This window comes from Pholis gunnellus (assembly GCF_910591455.1).
Source record: "Pholis gunnellus genome assembly, chromosome: 8".
NCBI classification, from domain to species: domain Eukaryota; kingdom Metazoa; phylum Chordata; class Actinopteri; order Perciformes; family Pholidae; genus Pholis; species Pholis gunnellus.
This window is the reverse complement of record NC_136534.1, coordinates 26,437,119-26,462,153: the sequence shown is the minus strand read 5'-3', so window position 1 is coordinate 26,462,153 and position 25,035 is coordinate 26,437,119. Positions and strand designations below refer to the sequence as shown.

Here is a 25,035-nt window from a genome sequence, read left to right as displayed (position 1 = left end):
CTTCTCTCCTCCTCTCCTCTTCTCCTCCTCCTTTCTCCTCTCCTCTCCTCCTACTCTCCTCTTTTTACTCCTCTCTCCTCTCCTCTCCTCTCCTCTCCTCCGCTCTCCTCTCCTTTCTCCTCTCCTCCTCCTTTCTCCTCTCTCCTCCCCCTCTCCTCTCTCCTCCTCCTTTCTTCTCTCTCCTCTCTCCTCCTCTCCTCTCCTCTCCTCTCTCCTCTCCTCTCCTCTTCTCCTCCTCTCTCCTCTCCTCCTCCTTTCTCCTCTCTCCTCTCTCCTCCTCTCCCCTCCTCTCTCCTCCTCCTCTCCTCTCTCTCCTCCTCCTCTCCTCTCTCTCCTCTCTCCTCTCCCCTCCTCTCCTCTCTCCTCTCTCCTCCTCTCTCCTCTCCGCTCTCTGTGTTCACTTCCTGAAGTCATAGTTTCAGTGGCTTGTTGTCACATGACCCTCTCTTCCATCCCTAACGGATGCTCTGTCACTACATGCCTGCTTGCTCGTGTGTTTGGTTCTGTGGAGGAGGAAACGACTCATCAACGTCTAAACGATTAGAGGAATAAACTCCTCCACCGATAATAAATACTATCAACTAACACGAGAAGACTAAACACACACTCGCCAGGAAACGCTTCACTAACAGCTGGTAGACATTTGAAGCTAATTCACATTTATTACTTGAGTTATTATCAGTGAAATGCTTTGAATAGAACTGTGTGAACCTCACATAAGGACACGAGTGTGTAGTCAGTGTGGACTTTCAACATCTGCACTTCTCCTTCTCCTTTCTGGCCGCATGCAGCTTTTACTCAACGCTTACTAAACAGCACTTGTTGTTTCGTAGTAAGTCAGAGTTTCACTTCTTTGTTTCCTCCTTGTGTGGCCTCAGACGAAGCGTTTAAACTCTTCAGTCTCTGAACTATCTGAGGAAGAAGAAACAAAGACAACAAAACCACCTTAGTGCCGTTTTTAAAACGTATTGCAAAACATTTTAGTTTCAACATCGACTTCTGTTTTCACTCGGTTCATCTCTCTTCAGTCGTCTTTATTAAAGCAGACAGTGAATCCTCCCGCTGCCGTTACGCTCACGCACACCAGAACACCATCGAGTGGACAGCGTTGGGTTCATTATGTTTGTGCGATACGAGTCGTTTATATGAGAACGCGTCGGCGTGTCGCGTATCAAAACAATATTTTGCCGCCCAAATAGCACAGTGCTGTGATGCAGACGCTGATTATTGAGGAAAGCATCAGATTTATGCCATTAAATCATTAAAATATGATTTTAATGATTTCCTCTCCGTCTTTAATAGGATATTTAAGATGTAAAGTCTTGTATTTAACTGTGTCTTCCTCTGATGTCGGGTTGAAGAGCAGATCGTTCTATTTGTTCGTCGGGTGTAATTATTAATTAAAGTGTGAACTACGCTTTCACACCTATAAAGTGTTCTTTAGCTTATTACAGACCGTAACGAGCAGCAGAATGGGGATGTTACTGATGGATCCATTAATGTGTGACGGCAGCTTCGTACAGCGTTTCTATTGTAAAGGAGGCGACGGTCTGCTGAACCGAAAACCTGGAGTGACAGGAAATACCATCACACACACACACACACACACACACACACACACACACACACACACACACACACACACACACACACACACACACAGATCTACACAGACACAGATCTACACACACACACACACACACACACACACACAGACACAGATCTATACACACACACACACATACACACACACACAGACACAGATCTACACACACACATCTACACACACAGACACAGATCTACACACACACATCTACACACACACACACACACACACACAGACACAGATCTACACACACACAGATCTACACACACACAGACACAGACACAGATCTACACACAAACATCTACACACACACACACACAGACACAGATCTACACACACACACACACAGACACAGATCTACACACACACAGATCTACACACACAGACCTACACACACAGATCCACACACATACAGATCTACACACACACAGATCTACACACACAGACCTACACACACAGATCCACACACATACAGATCTACACACACACACACACACACAGACACAGATCTACACACACACAGATCTACACACACAGACCTACACACACAGATCCACACACATACAGATCTACACACACACACAGATCCACACACATATACACACACACAGATCTACACACACAGATCTATACACACACAAAGTGCATCCTTCTGAAATGAGTGTTTGCCTGTGGTCAGCATTAGTTCCTCAGGCATCAGCTGTTAAATTGTCCCCAAACAGAAACCTGTTTTAATGAATGTAAGCTGTAACGTTTGGTGTTAATATTGTGTCTGTGTATGTATATGTATATATATATATATATATATATATATATATATATATATACACATATATATATACACATATATATATATAGTCACTTTAAAGTGAAAGCCCTTCTGCTGTATGTTTGTCGGGGGAGTGAAATGTAAGCATCTACGATATTTAAAACCCGAGACGTCAGTCAGTTAAATGTGAGAGATAATTAGTAATTAGCCTCACAATCACATCAGAGAGTCTAAGATACTGACTTCAAATAAGAGCAGAGAAATGTTGAGTGACATTCGTTAAATAAATGATCACTAATCCTACTTTTCCACTTGTTTGTCTCCACAACATGAAGTCATTCCTGACGTATGTGTTGTGATTGAGATTCTGTTTATTATTTTGTTCAGTAGCAACGTTGTTTCACTAGTTTATTGACCAACACACCGCGACCGTTTCCAAACACAACCGAGAAGTTTTCTTTGTGAAATCTTTTCCCGTGAAGATGGAAGTTTATTTTGTAAAGACTTGAGTTCATGTAACGAGCGGAATTAGACAGTGTTGTTGGACTTTCGTTGGAAAACGCACAAACAAAGTAACTTTGCGTAGGATATGATGCGACCTGCTGCATGATGTGTTTAGTCGGTTTGTTTGATTTCCTGCCGTTGGATCTTATGTTCCTGATTAAATCCTTCACTAGAACACAGTGTAAACAAACTCTGTTCAAGTAGAACGTTCTGCATCCAAAAGGTTACTGAAGTACAAAAGTATTGTTATCAAAGTAAACGTATTCTACAGAATGGCTCATTTTAAATAATATATATCTATGGTAAGGCCTTTATCATCGGATTATTATTCATGTGTTCATCACTTTAATGGTGCAGCTGGTGAAGGTGGAGATACTCTTTACTACTTTATATACTAAATAATGAAGTTATATACACAAATACACCATAGTTTATTTATTTTATATTAACGTAAATCTTTAAAGTAGCCTAACGAGGAGCTGATGTTGATAAATAAAGGAGTTCAAAGTAAAAGTCCATTTTTGAAATGTTGTGGACAAGAAGTTTAAAGTTATATGAAATGGAAATATTCAAGTGAAGTGCAGGTACTTTAAAATTGTACTTAAGTACAGTACTTGAGTAAATGTACTCGGTTACATTCCACCACTCCTCTGGTTGTATAGAAGTCTATGAGAAAATGACTCTACTTCTCTCTTGATTTATTTATTAACAGTGAAGTCCAACAAAAACATGTAAACGTTGATAAAAACATACAATAGATGCAACAAGAACAAACTAATAAATAAAATACATAATACAAACAATACATACATACAATAAATACATCAATCAATAAAATAAATAAAATAAAACAGTAAAAAGATAAATACTTTACTTCCTGTATTGAACTGAACTCGAGTCATAGATTTAGTACGCACACACAAACCTGAACACAGGTTATTACTGTGAGTCGTGTTAAATAAGAAAACAAACCTCCTGGACACGTGTCATTGTTCAGGACTAGATGGTGAATAGATCGTGGGAATATTAAACACTGAATATCTGTTATTTATTTTACATCCCTCACAGTTTTACGTCACCTTTAGGACTTCAGACTGACTGGTTTTTATGTGATGTCGTCGCTTTTTTTGTTTGTTGATCCTACAAATTATTTTACTAAATATATATATATATATATTTATCGTATCGACTGTCTCACTGAGCTTTCTGTTTTTGTTGTTTTATTATTATGAACAGGAGTGGGCGAGCCTGACGGATGAAGTCATTAAAATACACTATTTGTTTTCAAGGCGCGTGCAGAAACAGCCACGAGTTAACCATGAAGAGGACGGAGAAAGCCCGAACTAAAGGCCCGAACTAAAGCCCGAACTAAAGCCCGAACTAAAGGCCCGAACTAAAGCCCGAACTAAAGGCCCGAACTAAAGCCCGAACTAAAGCCCGAACTAAAGGCCAGAGCCTCTTTTTCCTTACCTGTCGGGTTTATTTGCGTTGAAACGGTTTAAAGCTGCAGAATGAAGAGAACGGATGGAGGTTTGTTCGGAGAACATTCCTCAGAAACTCTAAACTCTGAGTTCTGAACTATGAGCCACTTCAGGTTGGTGTGTGTTTAAACCACAGACCAGGATCTGACGGAGAGTTTTATTATTTACCCTGAACTAAACCAGACGGCCTCATTTCACACTCAAATATGAGACGTCGCTGCACGATGTTTGGCTCCCTGTTTTTAAAGAGTGACATTAAGTCAGAGACTATTTGCATCAATTTGCATCTGCATTCTCTCTAGTGTCCACCAGGGGGCGACTCCTCTGGTTGTATAGAAGTCTATGAGAAAATGACTCTACTTCTCTCTTGATTTATTACCTCAGTAAACATTGTAAACATGAGTTTATGGTCTCAATCTCTAGTTTCAAGTCTTCTTCAATACAGCATGATGTTCATTTAGTACATGATGGTCCATTTAGAGTCAAACAGACCATAAAGCAGGGGATGCTTTAGGGGCGGGGCTTACTGTGATTGACAGGTCTCTACCAGAGACGATCAGCTAATCAATTAATCAATTAATCCCAAAGTGACTCTAGGACTGAGCGGCATGCCCTAAAGTTCATATCAGAGTATAACTTTGAAGCACGGACAGTTACATTATATTTATATATATATATATATATATATATAAACGGTATATTAATACGTTCTAAAATGTTAACATAAATGTTTCTCATGTGTGCCGACGTGACCTGCGAAAAATTAAAAATGAACCTGTTGCTGGGCAGAAGATCTCTAGGCTCTAGCCGTCAGTAATAATAATTCATAATGATAATTTAAAGGATTATTATGTGTCCTCACTCACATCCTGTCAGATTGCTCTGCAACGAAGCTCATAATAAATCAAACTTTAGTGTTTTTAAAGGTGTGAATCTCTCTCTCGCCTGTAAACATCTGTAAACACTGGAGGAAACCTATGTTCACAAGGAGAAGAAGAAAGATCTCTGTGGTTAATGCTGCTCACTGAGACTCTTCTTCTTCTTCTGCGTGTCTAAACGCGTACTGATCGGATAGTCGGAGTATCTGACTCACTGATCGGTTTGAACCTGTGGTTAAATCCTCTCCCGGCTGTTGACGGTGAAAACTAAAGTGAGCTCCGGTCTGAACAGGTTTCCGTCTCTTCATCAGATCACAAACCTCTCCGTTTGTTTCTTCTTCTTCTTCTTCTCCCACAAACCCAGAACTCAGTCGTCCCGCTCGGGACCAGAAGCTTCTACTGTCGTCATGTTTGAAAGGAGTTCACCTTTCTTTGGTCGTGAAGTTCCTTCTTTCTTAGCGTTTGTCTCCTGAGAGAACCACTGACACAGAAACTTCTTATTATTTCACCACAACTGACAGGATTCATTGCCCGACTGAGTAGTTTTTATGATAAATATCTTTATGACTAAGTGACATGTTGAGCTGCTTTTCTTTCTTTTGTATATCTTAGTAAATTAAATCACTTTGTGTGTTTTTAATCAGACCTCATAAACTCTTTGAACTGATGATTTTTCTAAACTAAATCATTAATAATTGACATTAATGTTGTTGCCACATCAGTAAATGTATAAAATATCTGATTATTCATAAAAAATAAGTCTGTGCCCAGGATTTGGAAATAGTGCTGAATGTCTGCCGCTTAAAGGAAGCACGTTTATCTTCCATGAAGAAGAAAGTCTTCTCAGCGGGTCGTAGGTCAGCGATGAAGCCGTAAACGAGCGTTTAAGATAAAACAATGCCGCGGCCTTTAGTTCTGTCTTTGGGTGAAACGAAGCGTAACGCTTTCACTCTGAATGTCTCTGCTGACATCATCGCGTGTGATCTTTGAATGGAAAAGAGTTTAATTGTGGAGCGTGTCAGCGTTCTGGAGACTGAACGGAGCAAACTGCTGGAAACGTTTCGCTCATTTACTCATTTCTGAGCTTCTAGCAGCTAAAAACAAAGACTTAAACGCTTCACGTGATCAACGACGTTTTGCTTTTAGCCTCTGAGAATTGTTTATTGTGCTTTTATCGTTTTAGAATATTAGTATCATACCTTCTTGTTTGTTTGAAGTAGTTTTCCCTCTGAAGAGATGTCAGTCTAAGTGTTGAAGTAATAAAACCCCTGTGACCTTTCACAATAAGAGCGTGGACATACACTGAGCTGTTCTTTAACACGATGTCGGTCTGTTGTTACTCCGATTATTGACCTGATCACTGCGGTTTAAGATGTTTAAACGCATGAGAGTCTCTTCCAGAGCTCTCGAGAGTGTTTGTGCTGAGCTGAGTGAGTAGTTTAATATATATTTAATATAACACAAAGGGACTCCATTGTTTCTACTGAAGCCCTTTACTGCAGGAGAAGATGTGAGTGATTCTTCTTCTCTACACGACCTCTTAAATAAGGTCACTCTGGACGTTCTCAGACATGTTGGAAGCTTCAGATCCTCTAATTGAACCTTTTCCCTCCGGTGATAGTTATGAAATGCAGAGTAGTCATATTCTATGACCTGTTGTTTAATTAAAGATTAGAGCTGAAAACAATGAATCTCCTGCAGGAGGAGACGTGAGCGTTCACAGAAGATGAGAGCCGGACTCAGGACCTGCTGGGCTGTAAACTACAGCTTGTGATGCACGGCAGTTTGTCATAATTATAGTTATGACTTTTTATCTCATAATTATGACTTTCTATCAAAAATAAAAAGAAATAAATGTAAAATAAAATAAAATAAATGTTAAATAAAATAAAATAAATTTAAATAAAATACATTTAAAAACATTTAAATACATTTAAATAAAATAAATGTTAAATAAAATAAATTTTAAATAAAATAAAATAAATTTAAATAAAATAAAAGTTAAATAAAATAAATGTTAAATAAAATAAATGTTAAATAAAATAAATTAAAATAAAATACATTTTAAATAAAATAAATGTTAAATTAAATAAAATAAATGTTAAATTAAATAAAAGTTAAATAAAATAAAATACATTTTAAATAAAATAAATGAATAAATAAATAATGATCTTCTGTCTGTGGCCCACGTGGCTGCAGAATGTTTTAATTGTTGGTGCAGAATAAAGTAAAATGCTTATTAATTAAACTCTTGGACGGTGGAAGCGGTTTGTTGTTTCTTTTCTTCTTGGTGTCTCAGAGAGCAGCTTCATCACAGAAAGACTTCAACAACGACTCTCCTTGTTGTTGGCTTCTCTTTCTCTCTTCACTCACTCGTCATCGTCTCTCTCTCTCTCTCTCTTTTAGCTCCTGACTCATCGCTTCCCTTCCTTCTCAGTTTTCAGACCGCAAGAGTTGAAAAACCCAATTTCCTCCTTTTTCTAGTAGGCGGCAGCAGCTGGTGAGCTGCTAACTAATGTCCTGAACTCTTCCTCTTTGATATTCACCTGATGGAGGTTTAAAATAAATACAAATAAATAAATATGATTAAATAATATCATAAAATGTGCTCTGACACCGTGATGCTGTTCTTTGCCATTTGGCTTATTGAGTTTCGTGCTTTAACCCTCTTCACCACAGTTTCACTTCATTTCTTTGGGTTTAGACGTTGGTCTCGTTTACCATTAAATGAAGACGATGGACTGAGACATGAACAGAATATTAGTGCTACGATCACAGAAAACCGTGTTGACTAAAGTAACAGGAGGAGCCGGAGTGGAAGAACAATATACTGCGAAAGCAACGCGCTGAAGGAACGTAGCATGTACAATGAAAGCCCGGCTCTTGTTGTTTAAATGTGATAATCGTGATGTCAGTGTTGATATAAAAGCATCGTGCAGCCTGAATGTATTCAGCTGTTTTCTTACATATTATAGTTCATATAAAGTGAATATTGTTATTTGAACTGCTTCAGTCTTCACCTTGTGAGCTGAGAACTCGTCTGAAGCGGTTCCTGTAACGCGAGGTCGTTAACATTCAGAACCACGAGCTGCAGACCTCCACGTGGACCACAACACACCTCCTCCTCACCTCCTCCTGGAGGGAGGGATGAGGAGCTGAATAGATAATATAGTTAATGATGCTTATGAGTGAGAGAAGGTTGTTTGAGCTCTTAAATCTGTGGAATCTTACCTTTAATATATTACCTTTAATAAGTAATTCATCGTTTAAGTCCTCATGATATTGAAACATTCTTTTATTTATTCTGTTTCCCATCGTTTTGAATTGAATATTTAAATATCGTTTTGGATTATCAGTCAGTATTCTCTGACATTTAGACTAAACATGTCGTCAGATAATCAAACGGTAAATGTGATCGTTTGGTTCAAGCTTTCATTCACAGATGTGCACATTCCTGCTAATTGTTTTCTGATTTTCCTGGAATGTAATTTAACATTTAATTTAACATGTAAAATAGAAATCAGCACACATGTATTTGCCTAATCTGCTATTTGCTGGCAGGTACTTTGTCTAAAGAGACTTTAAGGTAAAACGATGACGTAGAGATCGTTTCAGAAGAAATGTTCAATAAAATAAAGAACAAATGGTTCATTGGGAAATAGTTTATTTTCAGCGAGGATGGTCTTTGAGGGAAATGACTAGTTTTAAACACGACTAACTAAACTAGAACTAGAGCCTGAACTCCTCTCACTTCTTTCTATAATTGGATTCAGGACATGAGCTTCAGCTGAACTCCAGACCAGGTCAGTGGTCTTGTGTTTGACGTATTGAACCCTGACCTGAGTCGATGGATACCGTTGGGATTCTAGATGCTAGTACTCGTATTCACACTCTGATCGGTTTCCTTTTGATTATATTGTGAGGACAATTCATGAAGAAGAGATGTATGCAACCAGAGTTCTGTGTTTGGACATCTTCTGGATTCTGTGGCCGTAGCAGCTTATTTAAAGCAGCTATAATCACACACATATTTATTATAATAATGTTTTTAAACGATAGTGTGAATAAGATGGATGGAGGGATAGGTGGTGGAGAGATGGAGGGATGGATAATAATTTGGTTATAGTTTAATGTTTTGTCAGTTTTTCTTTTCTCGGTTTTATATCATTTTAATTGAATAAACTAATTAACTGTTGATTGAACAATACGAGCGTTCTATTGACCACGTTGATTAAACCACTGAAGACATAATCAGACAATGCATTGATAATAAAAGCCTTAATCTGAATAACAAAGATGTGTTACTATTGGTCCTTTATCTCCATGTGTCGTTCCATCAATTAAAGGTGATTTAAGATGGTGAAACTATATTTATTTATTTATTTATTATAAATTGAATCTATATACGAGGAAACTATCTCTATGTTTCTTTCGTGACGGCAGAAGCACAGGCAGCGTGTCCTCTCTGCGTGTTTCCTCCCCCTCTGTCTGCTTGTGATTGCTGCTCTCACAGCCTCCAGCCTGTACATTTATGCCTCTTCCTCTCCGGTGCCCTCGCTGCTCTTCGTGCCCTCATCTCTGTCTGCCTGGTGGGAGCCGGTCGGCCTGTTGCCCCGGCGATGGGCTGACGTGTCATTAGTGTGCAGATCACTGAGGAAACCAGGCCCCGGCTCACCGGTATCTACTGGCTGACTAGCACGGTTAAGGGCAGCGTCCGACCGGCTCGTTAGCGGTGTTCCATGTTCCAGATTTACTCCTCATAGACGTAAAACCCTTTAGTATCAGCATCCCGTTCATCAAATACAAAGTTATAATATATACACATATATATATATATATACATATATACATATATGTATATATATGTTTCTGCTCCGTTTAGCACAGATTTCACTCACATGATGAGAGTCAGGCCCTGATCACACGAGGCGCGTCGCTAGGGGGGCGTCGTAAGAGGGTCTCGCTAGGAGGAACTCGTCGCTAGGAGGGTTTTCATCCATAAAAATACAATCTTTTGTTTCCTAACCACATCATTAGAATCGTGTGTTTTTATAAACACTGTAAATTACTTCAACAAAGTAAAATGATAACATTTAGTATTTTTGATGGTTTACTGACTGAATGATTTTTGGGACGGTGGTTAAAATACGTATTGTGGATCCTTGTAGACCAGCTGCTGTAATCAAACATCAGAGATGCGTGTCTGTCGATATGGATCATCAGTCATCAATCATTGGTGTCAGCGGCTTCTTTTAAACTGAAGATGTGACACGAGTGAGGTTTTCTGATCGCCGTGATCGGCAGGTTGTCGCACAGAGTTCCAGTTTGAAGCATGAAGATTTGTTCGGTCGAGCTCTTTTTAAAATGAAAGAGGAACAGAGCTGGTTTGTGGGATTTCAGTAGAAGAACAGACGATGTGGGAGAACGTGTTATCTCTAAAGGAGGATATTAGTCAGAACGTGGAGAAACCTTTGACCTTTAGTCAGTTCATCTTCCTGATTTATTGTTTGTCTTGATGATTCATGGAGCATTGAATGTATGCTATTCAACATGTTTTCTTCTAATTTAAGGCTAATTTGCTTCTGCAGCTAAATATCAATCGAGTTATTAATGAACACAACGGGTTTCAAACTGGAGAACTAAAGTACGAGTCGATGTTTTCAGCTTTAATAGCTTTAATAGATCAGCCTCATGTTCCACATCATCTTTATTTAACGGTTGATTAGATTTGGGGCGATATGAAAGAAGCGGTTTTGAGATTTAACCGGATGCATTCCTAAACGTTTCTCTCTGTCTCCGGTTTCCTCCAGCTGAGGTGAAGATGGTGGACCGGCTAGCCAACAGCGAGGCTAACTCTAAGCGCATCGCGGTGGTGGAGGGCTGCTTCGGAGCCGCCGGCCAGCCGCTCGTCATCCCCGGCCGCGTGCTGATCGGCGAGGGCGTCCTCACCAAACTGTGCCGCAAGAAGCCCAAAGCGCGGCAGTTCTTCCTCTTCAACGACATCCTGGTCTACGGCAACATCGTGATCCAGAAGAAGAAGTACAACAAGCAGCACATCATCCCGCTGGAGAGCGTCACCATCGCCACGGTGCCCGACGAGGGCGACCTGCGCAACGGCTGGCTCATCAAGACGCCCACCAAGTCCTTCGCCGTCTACGCCGCCACCGCCACCGAGAAGTCCGAGTGGATGAACCACATCGGGAAGTGCGTGGAGGACCTGCTGCAGAAGAGCGGCAAGGCGCCGACGGGCGAGCACGCCGCCGTGTGGATCCCCGACTCGGAGGCCACGGTGTGCATGCGCTGCCAGAAGGTGAAGTTCACGCCGGTCAGCCGGCGCCACCACTGCAGGAAGTGCGGCTTCGTGGTGTGCGGGCCGTGCTCGGAGAAGAAGCACCTGCTGCCCAGCCAGTCGTCCAAACCCGTCCGCGTCTGCGAGTTCTGCTTCCTGCAGCTGACGTCGGGGGGGCTGGCGCCGCACTCGGACTCCTTCAGCCGGCTGGGGTCAAAGTTCAACAACCTGTCGGACGACGACGACGAAGACGACAGCAGCGACTGAGGTCCCCCCCCCCTACGCTCTACGCCTGTTTCTGTTTGTTTCTTTCTCCTCACGGAGGATTTATTCACTTATTCACGTCAAAACCAAAATATATTTTCACTTCTTCCTCTAATCGCAGCAGCGATCAAAATGTTTCCTGAAACAATGAAACGTGGAATTAACTGGTCGACCAGCAGAACTCTTCTGACTCCTGATTGGGCTGCAATTAGTCACTACAGAACACAACGGTGCTAATGAGAAAACACACCTCCTCCTCCTCCTCCTCCTCCTCCTCCTCCTCCTCCTCCTCCTCCTCCTCCTCCTCCTCCAGACCCACACAGGGTGATTGCTTGTTATTTCTGCAGGGAAAAGCAAATGTTTGCCCTTTCTCTCTCTCTTCTGTCCTTCCGGTGTTTTTTTTATTGTTTTTGTAGAAGTTGGTATTTTTCTGATCTATTTTTGTAAAATCGTCACCAGCAAAAATGTCAAGATCCCTTTTTTTTAAAAATATAAATAACAAAATGTAGATATTATGCTAAACGCAGAGCTTTTCCTGTTGCTTCTGACAAATCAGCTGACGCTTGTCTCAGCCCCCCCCCCCCACAAAACCCCCCTAACTCCACCGTTTGCCTTTAACGTCACGTGAGACGGAGAGAGAGAGAGTTTGGGATCGACAGTCGGTGAAACGTGACGATTATAATTACAAAAAGATTTAAAAACTAGTGTAAGTGGACATTCAAAAAAGTTTTCAACCTTTTATCCACGGTGCTAATTAACCAAAACCTGCACGCTGCGATGATGACGAGGAGGAGGAGGAGGAGGAGGAGGAGGAGGAGGAGGTAATTTAGCAGTAGGTCACATGGTGTAAAGATCTCTATAAAGTCTGTTTCTTCCACTAAAGTGATGAACTTCTCCTCCTCGTGTTCACCGCAGACTGATATTTAAGAGAAGACTGTGATTGGTTTGTTCTCCGTCACATGACACGCGGTGACACCTTTAACTATTTTTTAACTCGGAGCGAAGCCGCCACGCCCTGAAGAACTACAACACGTCGACATTAACAAAGAGTTTGAAATGGTTACAAATAAAGTTTCATGTGAACGAGAGAGAGGGAGGGAGAGAGGGAGGGAGAGAGGGAGGGAGAGAGGGAGAGGGAGGGAGAGAGAGAGAGAGGGAGGGAGGGAGCCTCCAGTCTTTCATCATAATCTTCCAGTCAGTGACTCCTCCCCCCTCTTGTGTCAGCTCCAGCCAACATGGCCGCCCCTCCGCCTCCTCTATGCTGCAGCACTACAGCTTCTTCTCCCACACTTTCCGTGTGTGTGTGTGTGTGTCATGTGATGCGTGTGTCATGTGACGCGTGTGTGTGTGACATGGGTCATGTGATCGCTCGCTGATCCAGGAACTGAAGAAGGCGACTGTAGTTTCTCTTCCTGCTGACTGAAGAGTTTCATTCCTCGCGTCTCGTTCTCTTGTTGCCAAAAGGCCAAAACCTGAATGATTCGTTTAGTGATGATTATGTTTTTCGTCTCAGACCAAAACAACGGATTATTTGCTATTTAACTAAGATTCATCGTGTGACACAAACATAAATTCGCAGGTTAAAAAAGGTTAAAAATAATAAAAACTAAATTTTCTGCTCAGAAGAGTAAAAACGTATTGATTTGACGCCAAATCTACCAAGTAAACCTGTAAACGTGATTGATTATAGATTGATGAATAGACGAGAGGAAGGATTTTAGGGTGAACTGTCTCTTTAAGTGTTTAAAAGTCATTCATATGAAGTCACATGATGTTAACATCTGTTATTTTAATCTCACGTTTCAGTGTCGATGTGTGGAATGATCTGGAACATAAGATACGATTATTATCTTCTATTGGTAACAGACAACACGTCTAACAAACACATCGACTGTGAAAGGAAAGGCGAGAGCACATTGTGGAGGCTCGTCACCAAACGGAGAAACAAACATCTGCAGCTCCAGATGTTTATCTACGGCTTTTTACCGTAAACTGTAAAAGGGATCGTTTTCTTTTATTTCATCTTTTTAGTTTTACAGATTTAATATTGATGAAAGCAACAAAAAAACAACAACAAGATCACTAACCAGCTGTCCTTTATACTGACGATGATGAAGATGATGAAGGATTAAATGACGTTAATTGAGTTTTTACTGTCGGATCTCTGGTGGATGTTTTTAACACAAATCTTCATCTTTTAATCTTAGTTTTTTTTGTACAGAATTAGTTTTTTGGGGTTTAATTAGTTTTTGTTGTACAGTTATGATCAGATCTTCCTCCTCCTCCTCTTCCTCCTGAAAGCATTATATTTCTAATGATCCCTGTTCCTTTAATGGAGATCAGCTGATGTTTGATTTGTTAAATAAACTAGTTGGACTGAAGACTAAATCAGTTCAGAAACACAGAATTAATCATGAAATAAAGTAAAACAAGAAAAAGCTTCAAACACACAGCTTTACTGTCGTGGTTTAACTACAGTTCATGTGACCTACTTTATTGAGAGCCTGTGAACGCATCGTTTGTCTGCTTTATTTCATCTGAACATGTTTAATTTAACTGATTTGTAGATTTAAAGACTTTTTGAACAAAGCTGATTTGTATCAACTTGCTTTTTGACTTTGTCGACGTGTAAAATAAAATTTTAAATTCAAACGGGATAAAAAAAACCCGATTCTTCTCACTGTTAACGTCATATTATTTTCTTGAATAAAGTAGTTACTACGGTGGTTCCTTTAGCCCCGCCCCCTCGGCCCAGGACCTGAGGATTTAAATAATGATCTTCTTTTGTTTGTACTGGGAAGTTAATTATCCTCAATGTAAGTCAATGTAAGTCAATGGGTATGGGCCCTGATGACATCACGTGACGGACCAGGAAGTTGTAATTATGTTAAATTAGCCTGGAGGCCACGAACGGGGGAAGCATTTATTTTCACTATTATTTTCATCCATAAGTGACACGATGACAGAATGTACGACTATGTTAGTCAAACACGTTCTTCACTAAAACGTCTAAAAGACAGAATCCATCTGATGGAGGTCTGTGGTCTAAATTAGTGTAAGTTAAAGGGTCTTGAGCTTCATCACATCCGTCTCCATTTAAAGAAATATTAAGAAAGAAATGACAATGAATGGAAGTCAACGGCATGAAACCAACGGAGGCGACCAATGTGATTTGTTGACGTTGAACTTCTTCGTCTTGGATAAACTCAAAGGTCCACTTACTCTGTTTTTCCTCTGCTTGTTGAAAGCTCCAGAAGAAGAAGAAAAGACTTTGTGTTGTGACGGCTGAAGAAGAGGTCATCGAGTGTTTTGGGGGTTTTGTTGATTTATTTTTAATTTAAATGTTTTCTCTTTGTTGCCGTTTGACGGCGTCTTTTCTTTTTTCTTATTTTCATTTTTAATTCTTTTGAAAAGATTCGAAACAAAAAGGGCTTCAATCCGAATGTAACGCAGCAGATCATTGTTTGATACTAATTCCTTCAGAGATCTTTGAAGTATATATATTATATATATATATATATAAATGATGTTTTGCTTGAAGAACGGACTGTTTGGTGTCGTGTGTTGTTTTCATTCAGCTTGTAGATTGATTATAGATTATTACATTTAATTTAGCTCAAAAAAGAAACCGGGTTTAAGAGGTTTTCTCAGATTGTAAAATCCAACAAATAAAACTATTTATTCAGATTTGAGACTTGAAACAATGAATCAGTGTCTAAAAGAGATCAGAGGAACATTAAACAAAAGAATAAGCAGTAAACATTTACAACAAACTTAGTAAACAAAATAAATAAATATGATGTAAACACTTTATTATAATTTAGATAATGAGCTTCACGTTCATCACAAAGTGTAAAACGTTATAACTTAACTATTTACTTTAGTTTGAAATCAAATTGTCAAATTAGACATTAAACATTAAACATTAGACATTAGAGCCGCAGTATAAATATCAAATCAAAGATAAAAATAAAAAATGTATCAAACGCACAAAACCCACTGATGCTGCAGGAGAAGTGCTGAAGACCGAATTAACATATTTTAAAGGTCATTTAAATAAAAAAGACTTCTTCAAAACAAACCCTGAACACATTAACATATTGAATATTATTATATATTGATTTTATAAGAAGCAGAAGTTACTTGCATGAAAATGTTAAAATAATGTTATACATATATATATTTATTTATATACATTTTTATATATATATTGATATATTGGCACTAAACAAAAATACAATAAAAATGTTTTTACATTTTTATTTTAATAAATGTCTTTAAATATGGACCGTACTTATTCTTAAATTTAAAAACCTATAAATGATGAAGTGTTCACTGTTGATTCATTTAGAAACAAGTTGAGACATTAATTCACATGAATATATGAACATATTGTTTGTGAAATAAAGTCCCACGGACTGAAGAAGCAATTGTTACCAAAAGGGTTAACTTCTATTTGCAATATGAATAGTTTATTTAATAAAACATCTATACTTATACTTAAATATCAGCATTATGCTGTGTGCAGTCTGATACTTACCTGATATATTGATTTTAATTGCGTATCTGACACTCGTAAATAACTACTAAATCTGACAAACTGAGCTCCACACGAACACTCCTGATTATACGTGATGACATTTAAAATAGCTTATAACTATAAATGAAAACCAGGAGATAGATGATTACATTTCTGTCCCTTTAAAGTTCAAAGTGTGCTCAGCGTCGGTGTGAATGACGGCTGATGTGAGCGAGCAGCGGCCATTAGTGAGCTGTGGAGGATAATAGCAGCATAATCATGGTGGTTATTTTAAAGGCGTGTTAATCATACATTACAGCAGCGCTGGGTGATGATGCTGCAGGTCAAACAGGAGCGACAGTTACTGTCTGCAGCAGCTGTGAAGTGTTAAATGCACTTTTGACTTTTATTTTTATTGGAACCATTTCTGGACAAACAACATTTTATTCATCCGCCCAATACTTCTCTGGCTCGGGATGGTTTCCAGACTAAATTTTTAACATTTCCTCATTAAAATGTCTGAAAAAGCGGTAAAAGTTTGTCAAGGTAAAGGTGCGCTTCATTGGGTCGCCTGTCAATGCCATTACATCCCTTATTATTCTGATTATTTGTTTTATTATTTTTACTGTTTTAGAGACCAAACAAGTGATTTATTGAGAGAATAAGCCGCGGAGGAAAAAGTGGTGATAGCATCAACTCCTGTGAACCTAAATAAGCCTAAAACGATTCAATCAATCACATATTTGAGGTTTTCTCCTCTTGCTCAGAGTCAAAAGATCTTCTGCAGTTTATTTAAATTGTTTCATGTCTTGAGCTGAATGAGTAATATCCTCAGTGCTGCTGTGTTAATAATACTGGTGTCTTCACATGTTTGCCTTTTATGTGACAGTGATAGTTGAGACACAAAGAGTAGAATATGTTTCTGTGAAAAAGCTTTTCATAGCTGTCACGTCCGGGTTTCACGTTTCTTTGGAAACGTCAGCGTGATTCCAGCTCTTAACTTTCACGAGTGTCACATTATGTTTTACTGAATGAAAGGCAGAGTTGCTGCTTTAACAGTCAGTCAAAGCTTGTTTCCTGCAGAGAGGAAAATAAATTGGTTTTATAAGAGCAGAACGACAATGTAGCTCTAAAACAGGGAGAATAAATAGATGTTTTAAAGATGAATGTAACAATCAAATGATCAGAGACCAACTGTCTGATTTTAGGTGAAACCCAGACACATTATGCTTTTTATCAATTTTATAGCGTTGGAAGGCACTAAATTGTATTTATGTTCAGACATAAGGCATTAGCTTTACAGGAGCATAGAAGTATATTTCATATTAAACTTAAGATTAAAATTATTAACATTAAAATTGCATTTAAAAAAGCAAAAACAAGCAAATAGTTATAGATTAAAGATAAGTTGTGTCTTATTTATTGGAAAGTAAACAATGTTTTAAGCCCTGAACCCAAAACCCGCTAGCAGGATTAAAAAGCATGTTTTCTCTGAACAATCAAAAGAAAACTTCACTGTTTATCACAGAAACTGTAAAAATAAACTAATGTTATCCGGAGATTTTCATCTTTCTGGCAGTCTTTGAACACATCATGTGTGACAAACGCCTTTGTCAAAAAAAGCAACAAAGTCGAAGCTTAGAATTGTGATATTTCATCAGAAACATTTAATTCTAAATGTCTCATTTCATATTTCACAACTAATTACTGTTCACTCAAACAGATTGTGTTAAAACATGAAATTGTGAGCTCCTCAGTGAAACTATGAAGTCGTGATTGATTCATCTGAGACCAGCTGACGTTATCTACATTATCAAAAGTTGATTATGTTCTCAGTTAATCAGAGCCTAAAGTGACGTCTTTTCTGCTTTTATTTAGGATAACGTTATTATTTAGACTTATTCTACTACAATCTTTATTACTTGTTTTACTCAACATTGTTTACTCTTGATCGTCATGATTTCTTTTCTATTTTATTTACATTTTTCTACTTTTAACATATTTATTTATTTCACCGACTTGTAAAGCACTTTGAAGTGCGTTTGACTTGTTTGACAGCTGCGATGTAAATAAAGTTTGATTGATATTTTTAGGATGTTAGAATTAGTCAATATTTAGCATTTTTTGAAGTAAACTGAAAGAATTGCTGATTCATTTTGTGTCCGTCCACTAAACACTTGTCACAGAGTAATGATGTTGTGTTTTATTATTGTACACCTCATCACATATTTCTAATAACTTATTTCTGTCGGGTCCGACTCACCGAACACGGAGCTGCAGCTTCAGTGTTCTGTCAAAAATATTCAGCAGATATTTGTCCTTCTACAGCTGCTGAAGGCATCTTCTGCAAACAGGATCATGTTTAAAGGTTAGTGACTCATACTAAGCCTGAAAGAAATATCTAATAGTGATTTTTTTATACTAATATCTTGATATACTCCAGTGTGTACTCTGTAAAGACAGTGTATACTGTGGACTACATGTAAATGTTTGTAAAAGGTAAAAAAGAAAACAACCAAATCAAACAAATCATAGAATTAAACAACCAGCGTAAACACGTATATCCATGACAAAGACAAAAAACTAATAATAAAATATAATAAATAAACTTCAGGATTTAAATGTCAAACTTTTTATTTCTCATTGAACAATCACAAAGCAGAACAATTTAAAGTAACATTAAACTGAGCCAGACTTTCCTTAAAGAAGTTGAAATGAGACATAATATATTCATATAATCTATCGCTCTCTCCTGCAAAGTAATTGCTTCTTTTTAAATGGACCTCATGATGTTTTAAATATAACTATATATCGAGAGGCTCAACAATGAGTCGGTACTGAGGTGGAAGCAAACTGTCGGTTCTCCCAACATGTTCACACTAAAGCATGACCTTTTTCTTAAATATAAAAGCTGTATGATAACCAGTTATTACTGCCGCAGCTTAACTCCGCTTCACATTCAGTGTAATTATGAGCTCGCACAGAGACGGACTCAAACTTCTTCTTTTGTGTTGTGCTTTTTGCAGCATTAGTCACTTTCTCTGTGTCCTCTTTTAACAGCTGACAGCATTCCACTTTTCTCACTTTGACCTCAAATTAAGTTTAACAAAAAAAAAAGAAGCAGCGTCTGCAAATTCTGCAAACTTTTTAAACTTTTTGACTCGGTAATGTAGCAGTAGCAGCAACAATTTAAGTACAAGTAGCCGTAGCACTAGTAGCTGCAGAAGTAGTACTAGGAATAATAGTAGTAGAGGGAATATTAGCAATATCAGAAACAGTAGCAGCATTAGCAGTAGTTGTCATTTCTAGTACGTTTAGTCGTTAATACAAGCAGTAGAACTGGTTAAAACAGTTGTACTAGTAGTGGAGTAGAAGTAGTAGCAGCATATCCAGTAGAAGTAGCTGTAGCACTATTAGCATTAGCAGCAGAAGCAGTAGCAGTGGTTGTAGTAGAATTAGCAGTAATAACACCAGCAATACTACTAGTAGCTGTTACAGTAGTAGTAGTAGTAGTGGTAGTAGTAGTAGTAGCAGCCATTACAGTGGTAGTAGTAGTAGCTGTTACAGTAGTAGTAGTAGTAGTAGTAGTAGCAGCCATTACAGTGGTAGTAGTAGTAGTAGTAGTAGTAGTAGCTGTTACAGTAGTAGTAGTAGTGGTAGCAGTAGTAGTAGTAGTAGCAGCCGTTACAGTGGTAGTAGTAGTAGTAGTAGTAGTAGTAGCAGCCGTTACAGTGGTAGTAGTAGTAGTAGTAGCAGCCGTTACAGTGGTAGTAGTAGTAGTAGCTGTTACAGTAGTAGTAGTAGCAGCCGTTACAGTAGTAGTAGTAGTAGTAGTAGTAGCTGTTACAGTAGTAGTAGTAGTAGTAGTAGTAGCTGTTACAGTAGTAGTAGTAGTAGTAGTAGTAGCTGTTACAGTAGTAGTAGTAGTAGTAGTAGTAGCTGTTACAGTAGTAGTAGTAGTAGTAGTAGTAGCTGTTACAGTAGTAGTAGTAGTAGTAGTAGTAGCTGTTACAGTAGTAGTAGTAGTAGTAGTAGCTGTTACAGTAGTAGTAGTAGTAGTAGTAGTAGCTGTTACAGTAGTAGTAGTAGCTGTTACAGTAGTAGTAGTAGTAGTAGTAGCTGTTACAGTAGTAGTAGTAGTAGTAGCTGTTACAGTAGTAGTAGTAGTAGTAGCTGTTACAGTAGTAGTAGTAGTAGTAGTAGTAGCTGTTACAGTAGTAGTAGTAGTAGTAGCTGTTACAGTAGTAGTAGTAGTAGTAGTAGTAGCTGTTACAGTAGTAGTAGTAGTAGTAGTAGCTGATACAGTAGTAGTACTAGTAGTAGTAGTAGTAGTAGCTGTTTCAGTAGTAGTAGTAGTAGTAGTAGCTGTTACAGTAGTAGTATTAGTATGAATCTAGAACCCCGGTGGGTTTTTTTTCTGGCAGCAGCTACTTCTCCTGGCGTCCATATTGGAAACACAGTATAATTAAATGTGTAGTACACACAAGAAGTACAGTTAGAATATTATCGTTGCACCCAACACAATAAAATAATATCAAAACCTGACATGCAGAACATGAATTAGGACAATTTATCAGTAAATCATGAACAATAATCACTTCATTTGAACATTCATTGTGTCCGTATATAATGAGCTCTTTGTGTCGACTCTTCTTTTTTGTGCTTTAATTTGAATTAATGGAAAACAATGTTGCTTCAAACAACAAACACTTTGTATCTCTCACTTTGTACTGAAGGAGCTACATGAATATAAAACATCTGACTGATAATTGACTTATCAGCATTTCTTTACAGAAATATACTGCTAGTGAAATAATGAAAGCTGACATTTATTGTCACTTTCACTTCAATTCAATGTGGCTTTATTGGCATTAAATAAAAATGTTGCCAGAGCATCACAATACAAATGTAAAGTACACAATAATATTGACATGAACATTAACACAACATTAACGTGACATTACCATTGTTGTATAATATATATATATATATATATATATATATATATATATATATATATATATATATATATACAGAATTACACTTATTCTCAGATCAGATTTCATTCAAAGTTCTGTTTTATTTCTTCTCATTAGAAAACATAACTTTAGTGAAATGTGGCTTCTTTTGTTAAAATGAGGCCTTTAGTAAGATAGTAAGTATAATTTTCATATTATATCAGCAGAAATTTCAAATGATCTCCGACCTGAGTGAGAATTCAACTAATGAGCGACTGTGTAGTCAGAAAATGCAACTTAAATCAGATAAATACATATTAAATATTGAACATAAATATTGATTGTGATGTGAGCTTTTCTGATACTATATTTAGTCTTTGGGCACATGGACTGCTACTTTCTGTATTTCATAATATTTTAGGAAAATAAACATCAGACCCATCATGTCCTCAAAGACTAAATATAAAACATATTATCTTGAGAAAATGTGTGTAAGCTACATCAGAAGCACAATCAAATACTTGGTGTCTATGAACTCAGAACAAGTTGAGTATTAAAGATTTAAACACACATGTGGTGTAAAAGAGAAGAAATTCAATAAACAATCAGAACAAACGTCTCATCACATTAAATAGTCTTTAGGGTGTCGGAGGTGAAGTCAATGGCTCCCTGAACAGAAGGATGATTAGTAGTTCAAATGACCATTTAATGATCTTTTTAAATGATCCGCTGTCTCTAACATTGACGATCGATCTGGTGACGGCTCGTCAAAGAGTTTTGTAAAACTTGTGAAATACGTTTCACACATCAGCCTCAGGAGGAAAATGTTGTCGGCAGTATTTAGTGTGAGTGTGTTTTGTGTCTGAAGACTTAATGAAGAGACGCTTTCAGTGAGCAGCTGCACAAACAGCCGGTTCAGGTTAAAAAGGTTCAAGAGTCTTAATAATATGTCTCCTCTGCTCAGGCCCTCAGCTGATCGGTTCCTCAGATACCTCCTCGTTCCTCTCGCTCTGCTTCTGCTTTACATAATAATGGAACAGCTTTTTGTTTGTGAGTAACCTGAACAGTTATGTAACTGGCTCCATCTGCTGTTATCTTAACAGGCGAATCAACATTCATTAAAAATGTCTGTTTGATTGTTATTGTGGGAAGAAGCTCCAGTCTTTAACTGTTAAACTGTTTAACTGTTTCTGTCGTTTCAATAACTCCCAACAAAGTGAGACGTCTTTTCTCTACTGTGTCAGTTTCAGGAGTCATGTCAATAATTTAGTCTGATAAATGTAATATTTTTGAATCCAGACCGTCAGTATTTGGATCAAGTAGCTCCGGAAAAAATGAGGTGTCGGATTAAGTAGCTAGAGCTGTTATTTAAATGCGACGGATACATATTTATCCAACATTTAAGTACACAAAAATATCAGATTGGACTCATTGGCAAATATATTACAGGACTTAGATCTGGGCCTGAAAGAACTTGACTGGGACATGCCTTGCTGCAACTATTTATTTCAATTTTATTTTTGTAAAAGCAAATTCATGTGAAATTCCTGACAAAATGGCCAAAACCCAAAGATATTAAAATAAATTACAAAATTCAGAAAATGTGGCTGTACTGTGTTTTTCTACCGTACCTCAGGTACCGGGGATACAACGTCCCAGATGATGATACGCTGTAAACAAACAAATCCTCGTTAAATCGGCAAGACGAGGGCTAGCTAACGTTAGCTGTTAGCAGCTGGTGGGCAGCACTAAATAACGATAATGTTAGCGGAGGATACGTTGGGTTACATTATGATGTGTTCAAGCTCTATTCAGTAAAAAAATTATATTGGACGAATGTGAATTATAACTTCGTCATGATGTGTTCAAATGTTATCTTGTGAAATGTAGTTTTTGGTGAGAAACTTGGGGCAGATCCTCAGGGAATGAATGTTGACTTTATCGAATACGGTATCGAGAATTGTGGAATTTCACTGGTATTGCTTAAAATCGGAAAATGCCTTGTGTTTTTTTCACAAGAGAGAGAGAGAGAGAGAGAGAACATATATACGTCTCTGGTAGAGACCTGTCAATCACTGTGTAGCCCCGCCCCTAAAGCATCCCCTGCTTTATGGTCTGTTTGACTCTAAATGGACCATCATTTACTAAATGAACATCATGCTGTATTGAAGAAGACTTGAAACTAGAGGTTGAGACCATAAACTCATGTTTACAATGTTTACTGAGGTAATAAATCAAGAGAGAAGTAGTCATTTTCTCATAGACTTCTATACAACCAGAGGAGTCGCCCCCTGGTGGACATTAGAGAGAATGCAGCTTTAACACATGAAGCATCGGCTTCACTCAGCAGTCTGTTGCCCTCAAAACGCCTCACAGCCTCGGTGTTAATTGTCATTCTTTACACTTAATACTGGAGACTGACATTATTCTCAGAAGGGAGATCAAAATAAAAAAACACCTCCCAGCATGCCTTTCTTCCAGTGGCTTATGAAACTGAAAGGAGAACAGGGGCCGCTGGATAAAACGGTGACAGTAAAAGACCAGCAGGCAGAGAGACAGTAACACTTAAAACCAAACTCGAATGAAGTTTGTTTAAAAATGGCTTCAGGTAGAAGAAATAGAGTCAGACAAGGAAACAGAAAAGTCTCGGGTCAGCGCTGAAAAAGAAACCAAGGTCTCAAAGAAACTCCTAGAAACGGAGGGTGAGTGAGCGGAGAGAGCCCCGTTCTTTTGAAGACGTCCAATCTGCTGCCTCGGGGGTTTGGTTCATTCATGCGTCAACACCGGCAACAATACTGAGCAGGAAGCAAATATAGACTAAGATGTCTGTTTTCTGTTTATTCTGTATCGATTCTCAAAAACACTCTTTAATGCAGTGGTTCTCAAACTGTGGGGCGCGCCCCTCTAGTGGGGCGCAGCGGTATTGCAGGTGGGGCGCGGGGGGGATAACTGCAATACCTGCAAACTTGTCGCTTTTCGGCAAAATTCGCCGTTTTTAATCAAAATATATCATCCACGTGAATCGTGTAGATCCGTAGAGTTATTGTTTTTAGTTGGGGGGGGGGGTGATTTTAACAATAAAACATCTTTGATGTGACGTGTCCAGTCTTGTCCAATCAGCGTTAAGATGTCTACAGCGTCTTTCCCTCCGTTAAAGTTTAAGTTCCGTTATGTTCCATTGCAGTTCAGACTTGCTGGGTGAAGTTAACGTCCACTGCAACTCTGTGGACTAACGTTCATCATTATCACGATTTAGGAGGAAAAAACGTAACGTGATGAAACAGGTGAAAAGGTGGAGGTGGGTCTGGATAAAGGTGGAGCTGGGTCTGGATAAAGGTGGAGCTTGGTCTGGATAAAGGTAGAGCTGGGTCTGGATGAAGGTGGAGGTGGGTTTGGATAAAGGTGGAGCTGGGCCTGGATAAAGGTGGCGCTGGGTCTGGATAAAGGTGGAGATGGGTCTGGATAAAGGTGGAGGTGGGTCTGGATAAAGATAGAGCTGGGTCTGGATGAAGGTGGAGGTGGGTCTGGATGAAGGTGGAGGTGGGTCTGGATAAAGGTGGAGGTGGGTCTGGATAAAGTTGGAGCTGGGTCTGGATAAAGGTGGAGCTGGGTCTGGATAAAGGTGGAGATGGGTCTGGATAAAGGTGGAGGTGGGTCTGGATAAAGATAGAGCTGGGTCTGGATGAAGGTGGAGGTGGGTCTGGATGAAGGTGGGTCTGGATAAAGGTGGAGGTGGGTCTGGATAAAGGTAGAGCTGGGTCTGGATA

General features: G+C 38.7%; 1 protein-coding gene across 1 annotated transcript in view; it reads left to right on the top strand.

Moving 5' to 3' along the window:
* The window catches only part of plekhf2 (pleckstrin homology domain containing, family F (with FYVE domain) member 2), a 15,218-nt gene extending 2,349 nt beyond the window's left edge, over window positions 1-12,869 (top strand). Inside the window, exon 2 of the mRNA XM_079165078.1 lies at window positions 11,049-12,869. Coding sequence (XP_079021204.1) covers window positions 11,060-11,794 — 735 coding nt within the window. The 5' untranslated portion in view covers window positions 11,049-11,059 and the 3' untranslated portion in view covers window positions 11,795-12,869. The remainder of the gene's footprint in view (window positions 1-11,048) is intronic.
* Window positions 12,870-25,035: the final 12,166 nt, after the last annotated feature.